Source organism: Phasianus colchicus, chromosome 1, assembly GCF_987193195.1.
Source record: "Phasianus colchicus chromosome 1, bPhaCol1.hap1.1, whole genome shotgun sequence".
NCBI lineage: Eukaryota > Metazoa > Chordata > Aves > Galliformes > Phasianidae > Phasianus > Phasianus colchicus.
Window position 1 is genome coordinate 59,858,851 of NC_143436.1, and position 25,570 is coordinate 59,884,420.

General features: G+C 38.2%; 1 protein-coding gene across 8 annotated transcripts in view; it reads right to left on the reverse strand.

Moving 5' to 3' along the window:
* BICD1 (BICD cargo adaptor 1) overlaps positions 1-25,570 on the reverse strand; it is a 175,523-nt gene that overhangs the window by 6,650 nt on the left and 143,303 nt on the right. Inside the window, exons 7-9 of one of the 8 annotated variants that reach the window (XM_090144635.1) lie at positions 18,902-19,219; positions 17,752-17,942; positions 4,814-4,889 (exon numbers count right to left, since the gene is read on the reverse strand). In XM_090144635.1, the coding sequence (XP_090000761.1) occupies positions 4,814-4,889; positions 17,752-17,942; positions 18,902-19,219 (585 nt within the window). Of the gene's footprint in view, positions 1-4,813; positions 4,900-17,751; positions 17,943-18,901; positions 19,220-25,570 lie in introns of those variants that run through there. The other 7 variants (XM_090144655.1, XM_031589826.2, XM_031589825.2 and 4 more) reach the window with 7 other exon arrangements.

The following is a 25,570-nucleotide window of genomic DNA, read 5'->3' on the forward strand; positions in this document are numbered from 1 at the left end:
GCAAGATTCCAAAGCAGAATACAAATAAATGTAATTTATTCAAAAAATATGTCTGGGAGTAGGGTTTTTTTCCTTAATCCTTCAAACATTCTATGGTCTTGAAGTTATTCCAAACTCAGCAGTGTGATATGTGATGAATCACAATCAATTCACAGCCCTGTCTTAAAGAAAATCTGCTTTTTTTCCATTTTCCTTCTTTTAAAACCATGCAAATTATCTCTGCAGTACAGACTATCGAGTGCTGGCTGAAGGCACGCAATTAGTCTATTGCTGGAAATGAATCAATTTGAAATGCCAGCAGTATTTGAAAGTCTGCCATTGGAAATGCCAGCAGTACTGAAAGTGTCTGTAGTTCCACATACAGGAAACAAAGAAACAGCACTGCAGTTCCCAGAAGACAGAAACAAGTGTGGACTACTGCCATTAAGAAAGGAGATGGCAAAGTCCAAGTTTTAAATCAAGGGAGCTGAGGAGATTATGCCCCAAAAATCCACAGGTATTGCAGTTCAGCAGGAGCTGGAGCCTCTGCACCTCTGGGCTTCTTTGAAGATCAGGAACTTGCATGTCTTCAGTTAAACTCTGCTTCATGTTTCTGCCCCTGAAGATGAGCTGCTTGATTACAAGATGGCTGGTGAGCGTGAGTTATAGGAGCTCAGGACATCATAGGTTCCATTTTGAAGTTGGCTGAGTCAGTCAGTCCCAAAGCGTTTTTAGGACTGCTTTTTAGGACTATGACTCCTCCGTTCATATATCATCTAAAACTAACCACCTAGGCATAAATATTTCATTCAAAATATTTTCTTGAAACTTACTAGTTGAGCTTATTTAATCAAACACTCTGAGAAGACACTAAGCCTGCGTTCTCTAAGTGTTTACTTCCACAGCTGTAGTCATCTTTTTGTTCTGTCACTCTCAAATGAGTCTGTCTCAGGAGTGTCTGGAGATGGATCCAAAAGGTCTGCATTTACTCTAGAAGCTATCCACTCATGAGGAGACATCTCTAGGCTTCAGCACTTCCTAAGCTTTCAAAGTAGTCTTTAAAAAAAGCACTACTAAGTCCTTCAGAGAAATAAAAGCAAATTAAAACTTCAACATGGCACATGTGGGGAAGGCAAACAAGATGGTCACGTTACTCTAGAAAGACAACCTTGCTCTCCTCCATTGCTACCCCATTTCTTTTTTTTTCTTTTTTCTTTTTTTTTTTTTCCTCAAAAGAACTCCTATATTGTCAAAAAGGAATAGAAACTCAATGTTTTCCTTTCTCATTAGCAGAGGTATATTTGTCTTTTGGGGCTTTCTTCCCAGCTTTAAAGATAAACAACATATGAAATTCTTGCTTCAAGGGAGAGGACTGCTGAGAAAATGGCCATACTTGAGACTAGTTATGTGCAGTAATGACCTGAAACAGGACCTCTGAGACAAGTAGAATTCTCCTCTAAATACATTCAGTCTCATTACCATTCTGTCATCTGTTTCAGCAAAAAATCAACCTTGACTGCAAACACTGTAATAAAAACTATTCCAGAATACGCTCCATTTAGGAAGTACTATACTTAGAATTACATCCTTTATTTTCTTCACAGTAACTCTGTGTGGCTTCTCACTTTCAAATACAAATATACTTCTGTCCACAAAAGAAATTGAAAACTTTGTCTCACCATTCCCTTTTCAACCGATAATAAATATTAGGGGCATTGAGAAGAGAAAAAAAAATTACAAGGTTATCAGTAAAGGTACCTTTGCAGCAACATATATACACCCATCACTTATAATCCTAGTAGATTTGAATCTCATCCTAACACTGTACTGCTGTGCCATTCTCCTTTCAGAAGAACAGTATAGCCGGTTTGGTTATGCAAATTACTGCAGCACTATCTAAACAAAAATTGCATTATCCATCAAGCAGAACCAGCAAGTGACATGCAGGGGTGCTTTCTATGGCAGGACAGGTGATGGTGGCAGCAGATCCTGGAGCTCAGCTATCAGGCACATTGACAGTTACAGGCAGTAGAGGGTGGCAGGTGAGATTAGGAACATGAAGCAACAGAAAGACATGGAAGAACCTAAAGCTGTTGGCTACTAACTGAGAATAAGAATATTGTTACATTTCTGCCCAAGGATATCTGCTTCTTTTTAAACATTTCTGTAATCCTCTCTTTAAAGGCTACTATCATTTGGAAAGATATCCATTCAGTTGCTGAATATGGTCCATGTAATTTTTCATGTTATTACTATTTGTTTTTAATCAGCTCTCTCCCCTCCCAGAACTCACAAAGCTCATCGTACAGTTCTAAAATCAATTGAAAAATATCATGCAAAGCCCTTTGGTGTTAGTAAATAATTGTTTCTTAAAGACGTCATTCACATGCAATATTTTCTGGCATAGGTTGTAACTGTAACGAATCAGCAATGGAAAATACAAACAGACCAGTGATATATTCAGAATGCAACTCTTTCACGTGCATTTTTCCTTATTCAACTTTAATCTTATTTCCTTAACATTTAACCCTATTTTTTATTTCCTATTTTACATGAAATGAAATTATAATTTCTTACAAAATAATGAATATTGGTTTAATTTGCAGTATCTTTTGCAGGACTTTTGTTTTGGTTTTGATTGGTTTTTTTTAGACAACTTGGGTCTAGCATGTGGTCCAAAGACAGACACATTCTTGTAAACACTGGATGACAGTATTAGTTTTATCTTGTGCAATATAATACATCAAACAGACAGCTACTGATGCTAGGAAGGGGTGAACATCCAGTACTTTTCAGGATAGGCCTACGTCTGGTTGCCTGCCTACAGTTCTGGACCTAGAAACTGAGGTGAGGCATGGAATGCAGAGTTTAGCTTCTCACACATTGCTTCAGTTTCCTTTGAAAATCTCTAACAAAAGGTTCTCCTAGATTCTCCAGATCAGGTTCTAGCAGAAACATGCAGGCATGAGCAAGAAGACAGACAGACGTACAGCTAATCAAATTGAGTAGATGACTGGAATCAGCACACTTTCACAACTACTGTGAAAAACCAAGAGATGCACAAGTGCCATTTAAAATTCAGCATAGGTATTGGATGAGGGAAAGCTCTCTGTGTTTGATGTTAAAGTTCAGAGTGGATCTCTGTGCTTCATCAGGATCAAACTAGTTTGAACACGATTAGGCATATTGTAGGATGTGGAAGTTTCTTTACACTATCATTTGATCCTAGGTGAAATGCCATTGAGATGTCACATGACTGCAAGAACTTAAAAAACAAGCATAGCTCTCTCTTAAAATGGGTGACTTCAGGGCTGGACACAGCTTTAATACAATACCTTCCTCATCTGACATAACTGTATGATTGAAAGCAGTTGTGCTACACAGGAGGAACTCTAAGAGGAGGAAGGACATCACAAGCTGCTGCCTTCTTCCCCTCCTGGGTATAGAAAACCTGAACAAACTCACCTAACTGGTTCTTAAAAAGCCAGTGATTTTCACTCCAGATTTCAATCATTTCATTTAAAGCATTCACAAACTCATACCATCATACTCTCTTGCACCAAGTCTGTTATGCTTCACTGCTTTACAAGGCTACACGGCTATGCGGCCAAGACAAGGAAGGCATCAGTGTTGATATATAAAAAATACTACGGTGCTTTTTCTTAATCAAAAGAGTACCAATCTCGTGGTACAAAATTACAGCCCTTTGGAGGTCAGTAGTTCAGGTAAGTATACCAGTATGTCATCTTTGTACGATGACTGATCTAATTTTTTTAAATATTAACCATATTACAAAATTAACCATTTTGTGTGCCACTGTTGCTTCCTGTATACTATGATTTTAGTTTGGAAACATGCCAAGAATGGCTTCTTGAGCAATATATCCAGTTCTGATTGTGGCTAATGAGATCTTTCTAACTGAGGAAGCACTGAGGGACAATGCAAAAAGCCCTGAGGCTTTCCCTTGGAATGTGCTCCTTTCTGCAGGTTAGTCTGCTGAACAAGGCAATGCTTGCCAACAAGTGCATAGCAGAGTTAAGTGATGTAGCTTTTCCCTTCTGAGAAGGATATTTAAAAATGCAGAAGCAATAGTTTGATAGGATTTAGGGGAGGAATAACAGAGGAGCACATATGAAGGGGCTGTTCCAAGGCTGTTGGCGGACCTGTGAGCTGGCAGGAGTGCTCAGCAGTGCCTCATGTGCAGCCTGAAAGCTGTACCCCATCCCTCCTCCAGTCTGCGTTATTACAGCAAGCTTCTACACTTAGCGTTCTGTGGGAAATAATTTCATTGCAAATAGGGCTGTAGATCAGCTGGGTTGCTATAGATCAGGGTAAGATCTAAAAATAATGGAAACTGTTTCAAATGAGAAGCGACTATGTGCACAGAACATACTATGAACTGATAAAAAATGTACTGTCATCTCTTTTTTTTTTTAAGTTGGTTTTTGTGCCTGCTGAGATCTCACAAGTGTCTTTAAAATGCCACCTTACAAAAATGGAAATCTGTGCCCAGCCCTAAAAATCAAGTCCTCCATTTAAGTACATTTATCAGGCAACACAGAAAAATCATTGCTGTTTTGGCAACGTGGAGAAACTGCATAAAAAGAACAAATGAGGGCTGCAAGACACAACTTCGCCTTCTTTTAACATTTCTGCATCAATGTAAGTGCATGGATCTGTGGTTCGTGTTTGTATTGTCACTGCAGAAATCATCACTGTTGCTCAAGTTGCTGTTAGTGAAAAACCGTAGCAAAGAGGTTTTGAACAAGGAAGACAAGGGGAGTTGCAGACGTGCATGCAGCTATGTGCAAAGAGAAAAGTTAGTTCAGTTTACCTGACATTCTGGCAATCTGGCCCCCTGGCTAGTTGTGAGCCGTGTGGCGGTATGGAGGCAGCAGGCTGCTGACAATCTACAAGAAACTGATAAATTAGACATATATACAGAGAGATTACAGAGCAAGGGGTTAGTAACAGCAATACACAGGCTGTGCATCTGATGGAGAGATTTAGTGAGGAATGCTCGTGTGGTTCCTTATCTGACAGAAACACCTTTTTCCTGATAGCACTAACATTAATTGTTGCCTTTTTTTTTCTTTTCAGAAGCAGTGAAGACATTTACATTCGTCTTCCCTTAACATTGGCCATTTTTTTATTTTAAACAGACAGCCATAATGGGCTAGATTCAGGGTGTGAATTTAAACCTTACACCCATCATTCTTCTGCAGATGATAAAGTTGTTTTACTTACATCTAATATAAAAAGTGTCAAAAAAGCTACCCAAAATTTCTCCAAAGAACTTATATCCCTAAAGCAGTTATTATAGATGCCATCTCATCATGATCTTTGAGAAAAAGTTTGCAAGTCTTCACAACTTCTAAACAGTGCTTTTGAGAATGTCTTTTCATAGAGAAAGGGAGGGAGGAATTGATACAACAGGTACTCCATAGTATTTGGAGGAGTTAAGAGAAATAGCTGAACATGAAGAAAACCTGCTTGGGGGCTCATTGTTTTCTACTGCAATTTACAAGTGTAAAAAAAAGTTTCCTCTACATTAATCTGGCCACAGCTTGCATGATTCAGATTGTCAGACAGCACACACCTTCTGAGCATTAGAGAAATTCAGACCACCTGGAGAACGACCAGAGATCACTTTTTGTCTCTAGCGTGGTTTGAGATCTATTGTTCTCAACCTATCTGTTCAGTGGGAAGGAGTTACATAAAATGAGATGATCAAACTTCATGTGATAGGAAAGAATTTCATTTTCTAATTGCTGCTACTTAAAACTCAACACCAGTAACCTTTTCTCTTTAGAACATGGATGGCCTCTGAAATGCATTTCTATTCTTTGTCTCAGTCAAGTGGAAGAACCTGTGAGTGATCTTCTGTCAGGAATCTGGATGGTAACAGAACTACACAGCTTCCCACAAGGAGTGAGCATCATATCCAGCACCATGACATTTCTTTTTTATACAAGACCAGAATGTTTCTCCTTGCTTCCCATGAAAATCTGTGCTGATCTCCAGTGGGTGGAAGCAAGCATAACCAAATGATTAGTTTCTTCCTGCTTCAGATAGCAGGAGAGGGTTTTGGACATATTCTCAAGTACATAGATAACTACTTCAGAAATATTTATGTACAGCTAGTGCAGGTACCATTGTGTCAGGAAGAAGAAGTGGAAAAAGAAAGGATATTGTGCCATTCTCTTATATGCAAAGATGGTCACTATGGTCCTTGCAGCATAGGAATGCAAGAGCTTTGAACCTATACAGACCCCAATAGAAGGGTCTGTCACTTCAGCACAAAGCTCAGCTAAAAGGAAAGTGGTGCCTGATAGACAGAGCAGCCTGTAACTATAGAAGGAAAATTATGGCCAAAGAAAAAATTAATGTTGTATTCTAAATGAACCAGTTTGCAGAAATCCGAAGTGAAGTTTTCTCCAACAAATTACAGGAGACAGTGAGAAAGAAGAAAGCAGAATGCTGTGTGATAAAAAGGTGTGGATAGGTTTCATAAATACAGAAGAAACTGTTCTAACAGGCTTTGCCAGGAATAACGCAAATGCCTGATTTATGACCATATTCTAATATCTCAGCATCCTGCAAACATTTTATGAAGCCCCTTCATCTGCTAGACTTGGGAGAGCACGCAAATAGAGAGCCAGATTCTGCAGGCATCATGCAGCCTGGATATGAAATGTTCAACAGAAGCAATCTCCCTACTTCACGTGGTGGCAGTTCTCCTTGGTGTCAGCAACATGCATAGAATCTGGCTCACCCTCAGTCACACCTGTAACTAGTGGCCCACGTGACTTAAAAAGGCTGAATTGTTCTTCTACATTCCCTCAGAGTGAAGTACTTGAGCACTATGCTAGGAAATAGTTAATCAGAATGCATACGGCTTACATGTACACATCTGAAATTCAAAGAGGCTCCTATCTACTTACATCCAAGCAGCTGTGCCAGAGCTCACTTTATTCCTTCTGTATTTAATCCTTTTAAATGTTCTGCAGGATGTGCAACCCTATTATTTAAAGCCATGACAGTCGTGAAATGACTTCTTGTTATACTGTGTTTAACGGTGAAAACTGGAAGACAGCATTTGGTCTTTCTGCTCTTGGAACTTCTGATTTTGTCAAGTAAAAGAATGCTTTCTTCTGAAACGCTCTATCGAAGATTAATAGTTTCAAACATGCCTTTACTGCCACATGCCATAAAGACAAGGAAAGTCAGACATACTTGCTTGTATGAAAACAAAAAAAAAAAAGTTAAACTGGAAGAGGTCTGTTCCCATTATTTTTAAGCCTGTAGGAGTATCAATCTAGCTGCTAAATGAAAGGACACGTTGACATTTTTGTAGAAGACACTTGGGGAGCATTATATATGGCATGACCTCAGAGAAAAGCACTGAGTTATTAAATACAAACTTTTTTATTTCCCTATCGTTTCCACTTGCTGTGAAGCAATGAATGACTGGGACATGGTACAAGCTGGCTGAGTCCTAAGAACCCTTTAATGACTCCATGAACTCCGTAACAAAGAAGTGCAAGTCAGTGATGATTTCAGTCATAAAAAGCAAAGAGAGCTATGCTACAAACAAAATGCACACGTCCATTTTTAATGAGTTCAGCAGGATGTGAAGTGAGTAGAGTCCTATGGCAATATCAGATCAACACAGCACCTTTTGGAGCTTCAGAGGCATGAATTCTAATGTAGGTTAGGCTTGTTCAGGCTTTTCAGTTCTTAACATTTTAGCCATTTGCTAGGAATGGAGATGTGAAGGGCTCAGAGATTTTCTTTCACACATTAGTCAGTGCTGATTTTCATTAGGAATCTAAAACCCAGTCTTAATTGGGCTAATCAGCTCCTGATGTAAGAGCATTAAAATAACAAGCTCAGTGAAGCTACATCTGTTCATATGAGAACTGCATGTGCAACTATAAATTACTTGCTGAGAGCTAATCTCAGAAAAAAATATTTTCCTGTGCTTCCCTCTGACTCAGCCACCAAAACAATGCATTTCCCTCATGTCGCAATGTGTGCTCTGCCCTCCAGTCCATAAACTGGATGACTCTAATCAACACAGGGCTGCTAAATGGGGTTATTAGCATCTGAGAGATGGGCTTGCCTTCTGTTGACATCAGCAATGTCCCTGGTGAAAATTCTCTGTGCAAGCATTTTTAGTCCCACCTGCTCAAGACCCAGTAGAATGCAGTGGAACATTTCAGTACGTTTTGACATTCAGTAAATTTGACAGCATTCTATAGAGATCACTAAGACCAAGAATAGTAAGAATCCCGAGATATATACTGAAGATGCTGGGAATGAATGACTGATATACAACAGTTTCAATTGTGCCTAGCTATCCTTAGAGAAGGTTTTCTCTTTTATCTCAAAGGATTAAACTGAGCCAATCAACAGACAAAGTTTTTGTTGTTGTTGTTGTTGTTATGTTTTTTAAACAGGTAGTGTTACAGATTTCGTATGTCTGATATGGAATATACTAGGGAAATCTATTTTTAATTGGAAGAGGAAAAAAAACAAACAAATGGAGGCTTTTTTCAGTCTTTTAAAACACATTTTCTTTCATTAATCACTCCAGGATAACTGAAAGCCTTTCTATGATAGCTAAATATTTTAGAGAATCTATAGCTTTGTGTCACACTATCCAATGTCAACTGACTTTCAGGAATTTGACAACATGTCTGTGAAGATGTAATTCACAATTTACTTGAATATAGAAGCTGTCCCCATTTATATGGTAATTTATTATTTTCTTCTCTGAGATGACAGTTTAATAGAAAAGAATGAATTAACAGGATGAGTCAAAAGTATTGGGCAAAAAAATAAACAAGGAATCTTCTGGCTGTGCAGAGGCAGAAACACGTTGCCTCATATCAAAGTCCTATGAAGACAATGAATCAATCCTCTCTATTTGAAGACAAGGAACAAGGGAACCTCCCAACTCAAAAGACAAATGCGATATGCCAAGGAGAATGGGGCAGAAGCTAGTAAAACACGTGCCCATCTTGCTGACTTGAGATTTGTAGAGGTTCTTTCAAACTGCAATCTGATAGGGTGAGACATGTCTGATTAGGGCTAGAGGAAAAAAAAATAAGTCTTCTTCTTATATATATATGTGTGTCTTTCATAGTTCATGAAAAAAATGTTTAGATTAATATTTGACTAGCTAGTTTCACTTATCATTTATTTCTGCTTTTATAAGATAACTTTTACCTTCTTCAAGGCCAAGAGGAACTATCAGTGGTAACGGTTATCACAGACAGCTGATGAGAGGACAGCTATGGTTCACCTTAGGAAAAAGGCATGAACAATGGTACAGGTCAAAGATCAGAAGAGTCTCTCCCTTCTCCTGCTTCCAGGGTCAGTTTGGGTCTGGAAATAACACAGTCACTTTTGCCCTGTACAAAGTTCCAGCTGGGAAGCCTGTCAGCTGCAAAACGAGTGCAACTCTGTGTTTCTGCAGGGTATTCCTGGAAGGAGAGGACTCCAGTGGATCCACTGCACAGGCTCTGTGCAGAGCCTAGCCAGCCTTACAAACCTCAGCTCTCTTAGAGCAAGATTGACTCGAGTTGTCCTGATGTCAGAGCAAAACCAGCAGTTCCAGGGTCAAGAAACAGAGATGCTGCATAGCTCTATGAGAGCCAGTCCTTTTCTGGCAGCTATAACACTCCACGTAAACATGACCTGTGGTAAGTTAGCTCTTAAACATTTTCCAGTAGTCAGCTCCCTTGGTTTTTCCCTCAGTTCTATCCTCCCATTAAACTGAAAAAAAGAATAGTTGATGGATAGTTGATTGTAGATAGACATATTTATCTACGAGGTATGAGTGTTGACTTACTTCATAGTGAATATGACATACTATGAAATTTTTATTTCAAGTCTTACAAACATCCAAGTAATTCATATCTTAAACTTAGTATTCAGAGAAATTAGATGATTTTTGTTAGTTGAAGATGTTTCAACAACAACAAAAAAGAATTCTTCCACAACCTATTTCTTAGTCTTCTCAATATTTGAAGAATAAATGTTGAGTTGTGAGCCTGCTGCTAAACTCTCATTTGCACACTGATCTTCATCTCATTACTTCTGCTTGTTGTCTTCCAAAGTGGCCCAGGAATGTTTCTATGCTCCCAAGCTTCTGACACCTCTCTTCCTCTTTTTTCCCATTTGCCTTCCAGATCATGGCAGACAGAACAGTCTCAGAGTAAACATCACAGAAAGCCACTTGCTAACTGCTCAGAAGTAAGACCAGATGATTGAGCCTGTTGGAACAGGCAGGGTATTTAATAGCTATTTTCTTATAACACTTAGAAAAGTGCTGTCTGCCTTACTTGAATTCCACAATGAAACCGATGGAGCATCGTTAACAACTCTGTGCACTATGTTCACACTGACAGACATAGCATAGTAGATCTCTTACTCAGTGGCTTCCTATACTATGTCAGGTGTCTGGGCTATAATCTAGTGAACTCTTTCATCTGTGCAGCAGTAACAAAATACTTTCTCTCCCCTTATCTTGCATGACTTAACTTCTGCTTTATTTTCAGATCTAAATTATCCCCAGCCTTGAGAGCTGTTTTCCAGATATCCAAGCTATATGCCAGTCTTACTCTTTACTGGAGCTCGTATTAAGAACAGTAATAATAATAAAAGACTTCTTCCTAATCATTAATAACATCTGTGAGATACATTTATTCTCCAAGTTTAAACTAAGAACATTAAAAGACTTCTTGTCAACTCTGTAGGTTTTTTCACACTTTTTATATCACGATGAGTTTGTATCATTTTTCAAATGGTTTCTTTGAAAGCTTTAAATAATTCCTCATTAAATCTGTCAAGAAGCTAAATAATGGTTAGTAAAACAGCAGAAATGGGAATGGGTAGAAGCTGAAACAATAAATACATTCAGTTTCTTTTATACACAGTTCACAAAAAGCACATTTAGAAAGATCTGAAGCATCACGAAATACTTTCATTAACAGACACACACATTTTAGAGATTGCAAAAGAGGAAAAGGAAGGTCTTAAAATAAATCATATTTCTGTCTAGATGATTACCCATTTTTTATGGAAACCTTAGTATCTGAAATATATTTCAGATGGTCACAAATATATCTAAACCAAAAATATTTGCAGTATTTTACAGGAAAACAAGGGCCCGATCCAAAACTTGAAGCTAATGGGAATAACAGCTTAAATAGGCTTTGGAAGAAACAACATAAGGCACAACTGTAAGTTTTCATAGGTCTAAAATGCAGGCAGGAAGATACTTATTATTAGGGATACTCAATTTGGTAAAGATTTCGGGTGAACTTACTCCATACATCGCAACAATCCAAGGAACTGCTCTACCAGAGAGCTAAAATATCAGTGTGTCTAATTTAAACAGATACTCACTTCTGCTTTGCCTATTTTATGAGATGAGAAGCTCAATATTGAATATTCCTGTATATTTGATGGTAAAAATCAGTAAGTCGTGAAACCACATTAAACCTTGTCATAAAAGAAGATAAAGACAGATGATTTTTGTTATCAACATTTTCAAGAAACTAGAAGTGCTATTTTAACTAATAGATAACATTGGATTCCAAAGCCCAGAATTTCCACAGAAAGCAAGAAATATCTGGTAATACACCCATAATATAAGATGTATCACCTGCATACCCATTTTGTTAGAAACAACCAGGAGTCTAATAAAGATTTACTGGAGAACTTCAGCAAATTATGTTAACATTTAATATTCCAGCTAACAATGAGATCATATCTTGGATATAGAAGGAAAAATGTCAATAACCTTTTGATGAAAATATGCAAAAGTAAGGCATGGGTTTCACTGCAATCTTTCTTTTTTTCTTTTTTTTTTTTCCCCCAAATCTTTTAACTAACAGATCTGGATTTCTATTAAAAGAGTTTTTATTTTGGATCCACTTCTTATGCAAGGAAAAAACACAAGTAAGAATTCAATGTAACCCATAGAATTGCAGTGAATTCATGACATAGCAGCTAAATTATGTTAAAGTAGCTAAATTATACCGATCAGCATGAAATGAATTTGGTCTCATCTGTGGCAACTGGAAAGCTAAGTGAAAGAGAGGAAAAGCATAGAGCAAAAATGTCCTGTTCACAGTGGCACCAAGAGGTAAAAGTACATTTAGCTAGCTGACTTCTTCATCAGTTACAGCCAACTAATGTCCTTGGCAAGGATACTCTTCTTCAAATTCAAAACGGCCTTCACAAGGACAATGTACCATGCTTGAAATGGCGTAAACATGTAATGCTCATTAAGCTTTGTTAAATGAGCATATCAGATGCACGACATGGCCCCAAGAGCAAGAAAGTATATACATATATCTGTATATATGCACTAATAACACTCATTAAACAATGGACACTTATATACACAGATATGTCATATTTACAAAAGTCACAGAAAATAGAACAATGCAGAACAAAAAGTGGAACACGGGTAATAATGACTGAATTATCCCTTCTGTGAAGAGCATCATGTTCAGATAAAAACTAACAAACAAGAAAACCCTCTAACTTTTCAAAACACTGGTAAAAGTCACATAAAATCTGTTTTCTATGGAGAGCAGAGACATGTTATACCAATATTGCATGAGCCTTGCCATAGCCAGTACTCTGCTTGATTATACAAGCTCGGAGATAACTCAAGTAGGGGAAGTAAATAACTACTTTGAAAACTGTTCACAGGATGACCTGATCAGTTACAAAGATCTTCAAAGCATGCTCCTAACAAAATTCAGGCCTCGTCTGATAATATTCCTCAAAGAACTTCTTCCATAATAATTTTCAAATAAGCCATGCTTTCTTCACTGTTCAGATTTCTAACAGTCCTACTGTTTCAAAGTGAAAGAAGCGTATTAAAAAAGGCAAAGTTTAGGTAACTGAAGAAGTATTTATGGTAGCATGATTCAGAAATCTCCGAGAAGTGTTGTGATTCTGGTATTTAAGTTCAAAAGCAAAGCTGGAACCATTTTTTGCAAAATATTCCTAAGCAAGAAAAATAAGCACACAGCTACAGACCTTGAGCTTAAGCCCTATTCACACATAATGAAAGAAGACACAAATCACTATCAAAACCATCTTCCCCTTCCCCCTGCCTTTCCATTTATGTAAGCTGCATGGGTCTTCTCTGTGGACGGCCCCTTCCATTGAGAGTAGCATCAGCCCGAACCACTCCTAACTGTTTTCCCAAACACTGCATCCAAAGTGGGAGGGGAAAGCCGGCTTCATCTCCTACCAAGAATTTCTACCCATAATATTCTCTTTGAACATGTTTTCCATATCTTCCCACTACTTAAACAATGTGAAAAAGCAGGAACAGAAGCCAAGAATCTTGTCCCATGTGACAACTTCCACAACAACGTTATTTTAAGAACTATATAAGAGAAAGGTTACGCAGTTTTGTTTTCACAGTGAATAGCAATCTACAGAGTACTTCTTCAAAAGCATTCTCCTAACAAATTACACCTAGAAAGAGCTCAACATATAGTATGAAGAAATGAAAATAGCCCAACCCTTCTGACAGGAGAGGTTACACAACACCTTGCATTTCCTATAACTCCCTGTAATGACTGCTCTACTCGGAAGACCCACTGCTCCTCGTATTGTTAAGACTGTGCATTCCCAGGTTTCTAACTTATTCTTCTTAGGTGAAACCACCACCTGTAAAAGGGCAGTTAACAAAGACAACTCTTACGCAATTCCCCTTGTGTCTCAAATTAAAAACTTAACTGAGAGACTTACTAGGACCTCCATATTGGATGACTGAGTTTCTTTCATTATTGTTTTCCTTGTCAGCTTTAAGAAATAATTTCTACCTTCAGATGGTGCAAATTAGTTCATGGATTATCTATTAGTATTTGTTATCATACCGTTCTATGGGAATTTCCTTCAGCATTACACAAATTTAGCTGAGTTTGATGATAAGAATGCAAACCATTAAGTAAAAACTAGTTATTTGTGTCAAATTGTTAATCATATTTGATTTGAATGTAACAGAGCTACAGCAGAAATTAGTCTTGGATGATTTTCTGTTAAGATATACATATACTTTTCATTATGTACAAGAAGTGATGATCTGAGTGCTTGAGCAGTTGTGCTATTATATGGCACTCCTTGAGTTGTCTTTATCTTCCACATTAGTCTCTTCTCAGGAGAAGTAAAAGCCATTCTGTAAAACAGCCTTGAAAGACATCTGAAAATCAAGCAAACTTTCATGTTTAATGTGTTTTACGAAAAGAACAGTTCTCCAAAATTAGCTGTTAAAAGCCATTAAAAGTAGCTTTTTTTTTTACAAGCTTTAGAAACATCATTCTATGAAATGGTCTTGCAAAAATGGAAAAAAAAAATTAAAAATCTAAAACCTACAGAACAAAAACTGGAGTAAATCAAGATAGTTCTGTAGAAACTTGATTGGCTAAACCAGGTTGTGTCAAAACAAATGTGAGAACTCAGATGGGCTATGGATTTGAGAGAAATGTGTCACATATTTTCTACCTTTTTCTACTTCAATAAAGTAAAATATTTGACTGTACACAATTCTTCAACCAGAATTGGAGAATTTTAAATTCAACTTTGAGAATTTCCATCCTAAAGTAATAGATAGAAAAAAATAAAAAAAAAAACTAGTATCAAGGCACTTATAGTAGTCTTTTTCTGTCTTGTTCTTTTCCTGAAGAAGTCAGGAGAAGCGTATTTCATTTTTTCTGACTGTAAGATAACAGGAGATATCTACTGACTTTGTTTTCAAGCCCTGTATATGAAAATTTGAAAGGATTTTGAATACAACTGCAATGAAAGGTCATTTTTAATTCAGTGTTATAGAATGCCAAAACCAGCCTTTGTCTTTCTTTATGCCCTGATTTCTTCAGGTAATTGTGAAAAAAGCAACGTGCAAAAGGAGGCTGGAATTCTGTTGGACAAATACAGGCTGGATCTCTCTATCAGAAGAATAAAGATTTTGATGGGTAAAAATACATGTTAATAACAGATGGGAAAAAGAAATGCACGGCAAAACTATATGCATACCATTACCTAGGGTATTACCTAGAGGAAACGAAGAGCAATACTTTGGAAATGGCTGAGTGATATATTTAGCCACAGTGGTTAGGAGCCATTAATTCAATTAGAAGGCCCAGATAAGGTCATATTGCCACAGCTTGATGTCAGATGGACACGCATGCTGATTCAAAGTTGAGGGCAGTCAAGGGGAAATCAAGTAAGAAATTACTCTCTTGAAAGGCCCTTAGTTTAAATTCAGTAGTGAGTCTTCAGGGCTTCATGATTCTTCATGCCAGGATCTACCTCTGAAGAAAGCAGCATTCTGGCTCTTGGTCTCCATCAAATGCATTCCCAGCTACAGCCTCGCAGCCCCCCGTACTAGGAGCTAATGAAAAGATAGCAAATCACACATATCATGTGGCTGAAATCTTCAGAAGATGGAAACCTTTCATGACTTAAAAAACAAAACTGAAACCCAACACAATTAATTTTGGCCTGATTCATTCTCCCTCCACTCCTAGCGTATGAGTTTGGACATAGTTCTTTGGTCATCTCTGTGATGAAGAAGAATCATAGAACAGCCTAAGTTCGAAGAGACTCGTCAGGATCATTGAGTCCAACTCCTGGCTCCAGACAGGACCACTCAAAAATTAGACCATTTGTCTGAAAAGACTGTCCAGATGCTTCTTGTACTCTGGCAAGCTCAGTGCTATGGAAAACCCACCCAAGAAGGTGGGAGTTGTTACGCTGCTTGTTTGTTTTACTGCATATATCATCTGAAAAAATAAATTCTTTGTTACAAGCAGGCATTTTAAACATTCCCTAAAGGCAGCAGAATACCATCTTTTACTGTTTCTTTTACATTCAGGAAAAAAAGATAACTAGACAGAACGCATAAAATCCTACTTAGTGTCTTACTCCTTTGGTCTGTTAATAACCTTCCAGGAATTGGCAAGACTGATGGTGATCCTCAACCTGATTCTGACATGTGCTCTGCTGAGAACGGAATTGGAGTGCTCAAAATAAATCACTGGTTTGAACCTGTCAGGCTCACAGGATGCCTGGCTGAGACCAAGTCCATGTAATGGAATACAGTTTTGACAAATGCAGTCAGAAAGTTGACTGTTTTATGATCATAAGGGAAACTGTAACATAAATCAGTAGGACTGTCTCAAGCCTCTACACTTAAAAAGATGTACCTGAAGTGTCAGATGAGACTCTAAACAAATATATTTTCTAGGCAATTCTACTTTTCAAGCTGCGTTATCCCTTGGCCTCTGTTATCACAAGAAGTCAGAGAGGCTGTGCCAGTGTTTCTCAATCTGTGGCCTGTGAATCTGTGATGTCCCCACAAAAATGGGGACAAAAATTTAATGCATAAAGAAAGTCAGGACCTAGAGTTCCATATTCAAAGATTACATATTTTACTATGTAATGTAAAATGCATATATTTATTACTAACAATTTTGCAGAACAATAAATTTGTCTTATCTGTTGAGCAGTCTTCTTTTTAAATCATTGCTTCTTCTAACCATCAAAGAGCAGATCCGATACAGAGGTCACGTGTCTTCACACAAGGGTCATCAAGTCCTTGGATTAAACACCATTTTTCCTTGGCCTAGTGGTCTCTTGTAAATTGTACATCAGAAGTACAATTACAAGTAGAGATCTTGTAAAATGTATGGTAGAAGATTGCCATTTGAGGGTCTACTTCCTTCTACTTCTTCACAAAAGCTCTGTACCTTTTATTTTACAAATTTTAAAGTCTTTGCTTTTTCCTACCCACCCTTTTCCTCACAGGAACCAGCTCTTCCATTTACTTATTGCAACACTCCTTAGCAGAAATACTAACTGCAGTTTTACACTTGTCCTTATGAGTGTTATGAGTATTACCAGCATGGCACTACTCAAAGGTGGTATAATGGCACTGAGATATACTATACTCTAGGGTATTGCTCAGCTTTCTGGAATAGATTTTACTTTAGCAGAAAGCACTTCATGGATTTTAGCTTTTATATATTCTACTTCTGCTTTTTGTATATAAGAAATCTCAAAAATTTAAATGAAAAAGATGTGCATAGTTGCAGGCTAAAAGTTCTGCACAGGCACAGAAGAGAAGTAGTTATTATTTTGTCAGGAGAAAGATGTCACAACCTTTGAAATGGCTTTCAGTTTGGATTTCCTTTCTGCACATTGTTCTAAGCAGATACTACAGCTTGGCAGGAAAGGAAGAGCAAAAGCTTCCTGCGAAGATAACACTTCACAACTCAGTTTATATAAACTAGATCATCTGAGTTTGACATTACACCTTAGAAAAACCTGACTGAATACTGCAGTGTGGGCTCCTGTCCACTGGAGATGGACAATGCCAGCAACTCCATCCTTAGTCCTCATCCCTCTGACTTCTCTGTCTTGTTCGGTAGAGTCTCCTTTGATGACTATCAACATAGCCAAGCACCATCTAAGCACAGGGGTGCAGCCTCTGTGGATGCCAGCAGGACTGCACGCATGTATTCCACAGTGGGACTTCCCCCAATGCATTTGGAACCAGTTTGGGCCACAGCTGGCAGAATGTCAGCTCCTGCTACAGAAGACACAGGAGAAGACATTTTGCTGTTCAAGTCGCAAGAAGGTACCCAAATTAGATTGCATCTGCAGTGCTGGGACGGTCCCCTGCTCTGCTAACCACTCAGCACCACATGCACCCAAGGAAAAAATGTTTACCTGGTGTGGCCACGGTTAACCTTTTTTCCTTGCTGAGACGGTGCCCATGGATGAATTCACTCATGGAAGGGGGACCCCTCAGAAGATATGATTCTGTGGAGGCGGGATGAGGGGGGGCTCTTAATAATTTCTGGAGGTAGGTCCCTGAAGTCCTGGGATGGCTCTGATCACAAAGGGAAGGTGAGAATAGTCTTGCAGGAGATCCAAGAAAAATACATATGGAAACAAAAGAGTTTTACTTTAATTACCTTTCAAAACCTCATCAATGACAATATTGTGTTAATTTGCTTAATAGGTAAAAACCAACTACTGTTGCCACCCAGTGACATTTCCACGGCAGAGCACCTTGACTGCACTGCAAATCATATTAGGGGAGGAGGAGATGAGGTTGACTTATATCTCAGCATCCCGGAGTTGATACGTACAAGGCTCCCAGCATGTTCTCTTACTTTTGCATTGTGACTAGAACATATAAGAAAAATGAACGATTATCTAGGACTTCTCTAGCAGAGTCCTTTTTGTCTTCAGAACCATGGATTCCCACAGCTATAGAGCTTTGGCAGGACAGTCACAAGACAAGATGAGAACTCACTGCTTAAATAGCAAAATATTTGCATTAGGCTATGAATAACAGCCATCCCCCTTCAAAAGGTTGCTTGCTCCTATGCAGAAAAATTGATCAGAGTGAACACATCCATATTCTTTTTTGCACTGATGAAGAGCAAGTGAGCATCAGAGCTTAACAAAGAGATGCAACTTCTTTTGTGTTAAGCACTGAAATGCTCATACAGAACAATTCTTTTAGATTTCAGATGCTCATTATGGAAAATCTTAAGGGAAACTTAAGGAAGAGTTGTTAAAGAAAATACATTTACACTAATATTAAAGACACACAAGATGCACTGAGACACCAACACAATATAATGCAAAACACTGCATTAGGAAGGAGGAAATAACATTGTGAATAGGTGGACCAGAACCACATGTTGCCAGGCTTTGAATTCTGTATTCATATGTTCCCCACCTCCTTCTCCCCACTCAAAGTATAAAAAAGAAAAGAAAACCAAAAAGAGAATGTTTACAATTCAGTGAACGACTTCAATGAAAGTCTGGACACTGCACTGTACTATAAAGATCGCTGCATGCATACCTTTTCCTCTGAGTGCCACTGCTGACCAGTAAGTTTGGCTGCTGTGGGCCCTGACTATGCAGGAGGAAAGTGTCTATGGTTGGCACGGTGGCTGATGCCTCCTCACTTACTTTAGGGCTGCCGATCTTGCTCTTTCCAAGCTTGCCTTTGCTGCGTCGGGACTGCTCATGGTCGAACTCTAAATCCTCCAGTCGTTGGGTAAGGGCAAGTTTTTGCTGGATAGCCATGCGCAACAGAGAGTTTAGGGTCTTCTTCTCATCCTCTGCAGCTGCCAACTGCCTTTGCATCTCATCCAGCTGCGTGACGTACTCATCACACCTGGGAAAACAAACAAGGCAGAAATCTGGGGAACTGATCCAAGAACCAACCCTACAAGTGATCGTAATTCCAGACCTCAGTTCTAGGGGCAGATTCAGATCCAAGCTTTTGCTGAACCAAATTCTGGACGCAGAGAGCCTGAATTCTTGTCCTGCTGAATAAATTTGGACTTGGATCTGCATGCCAATACTTCTCACTCAGCAGTAAAACCTGTGTCTATAATAATAATAATGACAATGTAATATGTTTCTAATCAGTTAACTAAACATTGGATCTCTTAGACATTTTGAAACAAAACCATCTTCCTTATAATTTTGTTAGCATTTAGGATCAAATGAGGTTTAGTCCTGCTTTAAACATAGATTCAATAAAATGAATAGGAAGAGCAAGGCATTTTAGAATGGTCTTAGTGACTTTTTGGAGTGAAACAGTTACAATTCATTAAAATTAGAGACATCTAATCAGTAACAATGGTAGATGTATGCTATCAGTGAAACAATTCACAGCTAGCAACACTGTCTGATCATCAGACTTTTGTGGCAATATCTAAGGACTTTTTATATGAAATAATGCACTTTTCATCAAATCTCCCCACGTTACCTGTGTTAAATAACTTTGCTGTGTAATTACCACAACATACGGGATGAGCATTTAACTTTATCATTACCATGCACAGAATAAAAAATAAAGAAAATCATGTTAGTTTTACTTCTCAGTGAACCAATAAACTTTTTGAATTATCGCAAATGGAGTGATTAAATTTATTTATTTATTTGTTTGTTTATCTTTGCAACTTTAAACTTCTCTTTGGGAAACAGAAGTAAAGCACATGCAAAACTTTCCACTTCTCTTTCTCACACGCACACTTGCATGGCACTCTCCTTTTGAATAACTTTGCCACTCTAACTCAAAGAAAAATTATTATGCCAGCCATAATTTCAATTCTAGTTTCAGTATTGCCTTTCTCCTACAGGACCTTAACAAGCATGACTGTATATAAGCCCTGAGGAAGAGAGAGATTTCTGAAAAACTGTTTGACTTCAAGTGCACTTGCACATCTACTTCTGTTGCAGGCTATGAGATCTTGGCCAGCGCTGTTGATGAAATGTTAAAATGAAACAAGCATTCTGGAAATTAAATTCATTTGAAATAGGAATTACTATAATGTCTGAGCTATCAGAGTTTTACAGATTCATTCTTGTAACCAGATGAATCATCCCGTATCAATCTTTCATTCTCTCCTGCTTTCCTCTATTTCAAGAGAACATTTCTTTTCAAATACATTTTCTGTTGAGAATTAAAATAAAAAAGTGACATCTGCAGCAACACCTGTAGCACTGTGCCACTAGAGGAACAAATTGCCTTGCTTCAGGATGCCCAGAAGCCAATTTTCTTTTTGGAAGAGGACTGCTTTTTTTCTCAGGCCTCAGGATGTTCTTGTATCTAGAAATCTGCTTTGCAAAACAGCACAACTGAACAGTTAACATAACCTCCATGAACATGGATGCTACTGAAGCAGACTTAGACAAACTTGCTATGAACTCTTAACAGGATGGCCCTAGAAACCTGGATGAGTTAAATGCTGTTAGCTGGCTCAGGATAAAAACAATTCCGTAAATACAACATTTTCTAATTGTTCTTATTAACTGCATGCCCTTTCTAGAAGTCTTCCCATAATAGCAATCGAGCATTCTTGGCAGATCACTGCAGTGTTTGGGTGGTTCCAGTCATCTGACCTCCACCACAACACGAAGTTTCCTATTATTTTGCCCAAACATGTGGGCCATTGTCTCTGTGTCGGTTGCTCAAGAACATATTTTTTCAGAAACAACATTCAGAAAGGGTAAACCTAAATCAAACAAGTGAAGGCCATAATTAACTTTAGAAACCATTGAATTAACAGCCTGAGATCTCCTTGAAGTCAGCAGCAACAAAGGTTATTCCATATAGTGGGAGGTAGCTACTGCCTGCAGGTATGGCATTTCCCTGCAATAAAATAATCCCTGCTACATGCGATTAAGGGATAAAAATAGAAGTGTCTCCAATTTAAAAAGAAAAAACTTTACATGTCCATTTTGCCTTTTGCCCACATATTTTATAAACATTATAAAGAGGAACAAAAAGTTAAGAGCTATTAAGAGAAATGACTTCTGACACAGTGCAGAGCAATGCAGAGCAGGCAGGGCTCCAGGGCTCTGAATGGACCTTTTAAAAGAGCTCAAGAGATATTGAATAACAGAAATTACATTACATCCTCCTACACAGAATCATAGAACACTTTGGATTGGAACAGGCCTTAGATATCATCCTGTTCCAACTCCTTTGCCACAGGCAAGGACATCTCCCACTTGACCAGGTTGCTCAAAGCCCCATCCAGCCTTGAATGTCTCCAGGGAAGGGTAACCCACATCAGAGCTCTTTCCCAGTTTGTGCCTTGTCCTGTGATGGGTATAAAATGCAAGTGACTAGTAAGTAACACTGTTGTTTTGTTGTATGTTGATCTACTTATCATGGGCACAAAAGTCAAGATTTCATCTATTTCTCACATCTTTTGTCTCAGAAAGGAAGCAGACAAATGCATAGACCTGCTTATTTTGTATAAACTAACACATGAGGAATGCAAACCAAATAACGAGTCAGGCCTAGGCATATTTGAGGTCACATAAATCTTAGCGGAGCTTCAGCTAAACCCAGAGACACTGTCAATGACGTATTTCTGCTCTACCAATCTAAGCATAATTCTCTTCTGCTTATAAATGCTTTCTCCTCCAGGATAGCTCTAGGATCTGCCCGTACTTCCTAATCCATCTCTTAAGCACACGTTTTCTCTAATTGTAAATCATAAGAAAATTTTGGACAGAGAATAGAATCAGTGCATGCAGCATCAGGAGTGTGACAATATCACAAACAATGTTTCTTGCTCTCTCCTTAAGAGAATCTCTATATAAGATGGGAAAACAAATTTATGTAGGGACTTGGTAAAATTAGCTTCCCAATTCCCTCCCGACAGGAGAAGCAGGAAAGGCTCACACAATTTTTTTGTTCTGGGACTATCAGAAACATACACAGGACATAAGCAGACTGGGAGTCTGATGGGCAACACATTGCCCACATACCAAGCAAGAATTTAAACTCTGCTCTGCCAGCTCCACACAACCCACCAGCACACAGCCGCAGCAGATTACTTCTCCAGCAGAATTTGCAGCAGCAGGGTTAATGCACCATTGAAATGCACCAACAAAACTGCTGCTATGGAAGAGACTCCAGTGATGGAGTCTACTGCATGCCCCCAAAACTGTATCACAGTTGACTTTAAAAACCAAAATATTTATGACGCCTGAAAGTGAACAGTTATAGTGTAACATTAGCTGTTCTTCTCAGCTCAGATAAATTTTATTTCTCCAGTTAATTTTACCATCTCAACCTTCTCCACCAAGTCTCTAAGCTTTCCAAATAGATTATGAGAAGGGCCTAGAAAACTGACCCTCTTTCACCTGTAAGTCTGTTGAATTTATGTGGTTTCAAGATCCAAGAAAAGTGTATGAGGAAAAGGGAGCTTCAACTGTGGTGAGGACCTCCTTGACATCCTTGGCAGCTCTGAAGTAAATTCAGAAAGGGATAAAGGCTAATGAAGACAGAAAGAGGAAGTTGTAGAGATCAGGACCACAGAGACTTTGGATTAGGAAACAAACAGTCCATGTAAATAAAAAGATCAAAAGTAGAGGTACAAGCTGTACAGAATGACTTTAGAGTTGAGGAAGAGCAGAAAGGAAGAAAGTACTCAAGGATTGAAGAATGTACAACTATCAGGGAAAATCATAGAAAAAGGAATGCTCCTGCCTTCTGCATAGAGGAGCTTTAAAGAAAACTGTAATCTTTGTTATTCAAATCAGAATCATCTATGCTATTCTCTCCTTATAACATGGCATGAACTTCATTCAGTGCATGTGATGAAGAAAGCATAAAGTTCAGCACCAGAATGAACATTCATTCAGGAGTCAAATGAACAGAAAGGAAGAGATTATGAAACAGAAGGGATATTGATCAATCAAGCAGCATATACAATCATTTTCAGATCTGTAATACAACTCTACTCTCAGAGGGATGTTCTCCCTACAACAAAAATTGAGAAGTACTACGTGATGTAAGATTACCATGGAAACAACTGTTTTACTTAACAAGACTAAACAACCATTTTTTTGTTTTGTTTTGTTTGTTTTTTAATGAATGTTGCTACTGTATCAAATGTTACTGCATGGAGAATCTTACATTCTTCTATTTCCAAACAGATTTATCTTCTTGAACAAACATCTACAGCATATCATGGCTTTGTCATTTAAACAGATGCTATTCCCAATGAAGTATTCAAAATGAGCCAATGATTTGAACATTAAGATAAACTGATTTTGCTATGAGGGTGAACATATCACAAGCTGCGGAACAAAAAGAAATATTTCATAATATTTTATAGCAAAATCTATAGAATCCCACTGATGTGCAATATTTTTCAGTGAGCGAGTAACTTTTCATCACTGCCCCTAGAAAACACTGTGCAAAAGTTATGATCTCAAGGGCAGAGATAAACTCCATAGACTATGCAGTGTGCTTTCTATCACAACTGCATGGAGTTTACAAACAACAGTAGATAATTTGCATGAGTTTTTTCTCTACTAATATTAGACACTTATAAAGGGGAAATTGGTAACTCTGCAAGTCACTCAGATTCCCTTTATAGTTTGTAGAAGAGAAACAGAAGTTTCATTGCAGCCTATATAAGACATTTAGAATAGGCATATAGATGGATGGCACCATTTAAGCTTCATTCTCATGGAAAATAAGACACTCTCCCCTGCCAGCTTTAGGATATGAGTGTTCTGTCTGACAAACGTGTTCACTCAGGATGCCTAAATAGGGTAAAAAGCATTCAGCACACCAACAGCCTAACATCCTCTTTAAGTTAAAACTTTTAAATCTTTCCAAACTTGTTTTGTCTTGCAGGTTAATGATTTAGGCTCCATGTAAGTCCCTTGTTTGCTTTAGACTCAAGATGCTAGCTCTCTCCTCAGGGCTTAGTAGCCCTCCAGGTAGTTGTACAGAGTTAGTACATTTTTGTAACTCCTAGAATAATGAGTTTGTAAACAAAGTCAACAAAAAAACACACACAGAAGTTTGCTTTCCTGAAGACAATCTCTAGATGTCAATGAAATGAACAGAGCTACCTTGGTTCACTTCACCTGATGAGTTGGTTCTTCATTTCCATTATGGCACTACACGTACTCTTCCAACGATGAACCTATGATGAATTTGTACACAGCACCAAAGTCATGGCATGCAAATGGCCCCTCCTCCATTTTTCCATCTCTCCCAGATGCTGCTGCTACTGTCACTAAGCAACAAAGGACCAAAAAAGGCTGGAAGAGGTGAGATGGCACCTATATACTACAAGAGAGTGCTGGGCAGATGTTGGCATGAGGCACGAAGTCTTACTGCTTATAGATTAAAGTTCAAGCAAGAAATCTGCATTGCATTTAATCATAATGGGGAAAAAAATCATGACATAAACAGAAAAATTTTCTGAGGTTACTACTATCTCATTTGTGTGTTAAGAATTTTTTGAGGGAATCACTGGATCTTCAAATACAAATTATTTGTAATTTTTACAAAGCAGCTAAAACCAAACGCTCTTCTGAGTGTGGTAGAATGAAAGAAGAGAGATGATTAATTACTGCCCTGTCAGGAGGAACTATGCTACAGAAGATAAGTGAAACTTTGATCCTGTGAAGGAGAAGTTAATAAATTGAATAATACAGCTGGAGAAAATAAGAGTTCATGCTGGAATGTGAAATTGCAATGGCCTTACAATTATTAGTGCTGGATTACAGCACAGGCTGGTTGATGAAATAGATTTTTCCAGTGGTAAGTAATAAATCTCACGATAATGAAAACATAGGATTCTGAAGATCATCATTACCCACATGACAGCTTTACACGACCGAATCATGGCATACTTCTGAATATGAGTATCAGCCATATAAATCTACTGTTTGATTTCCACTTAAAAAAGCCCTATAAATGCAAATAGACTGGAGACTGATATTGGCATGTATAACACTTTATTCAAGGTTGCATTGACATTGCTATTCTCCAGCCCTATTTTCAAAGACATGCTTCTCAGTATCACTTGAAAGCTTGCAAGTTTTTCACAGCATGCACTGTAAGACTCATTCACCTTCATCCAGCAAATCCCTGACCTTGCAAAAAATAATTTCTGTTTCTCCTCTTAAGCACCCAACATACATAGCTAAGTCTGTTCCCACTTAGCACACTTACTTTTACAGTGTTGAGGCAGAC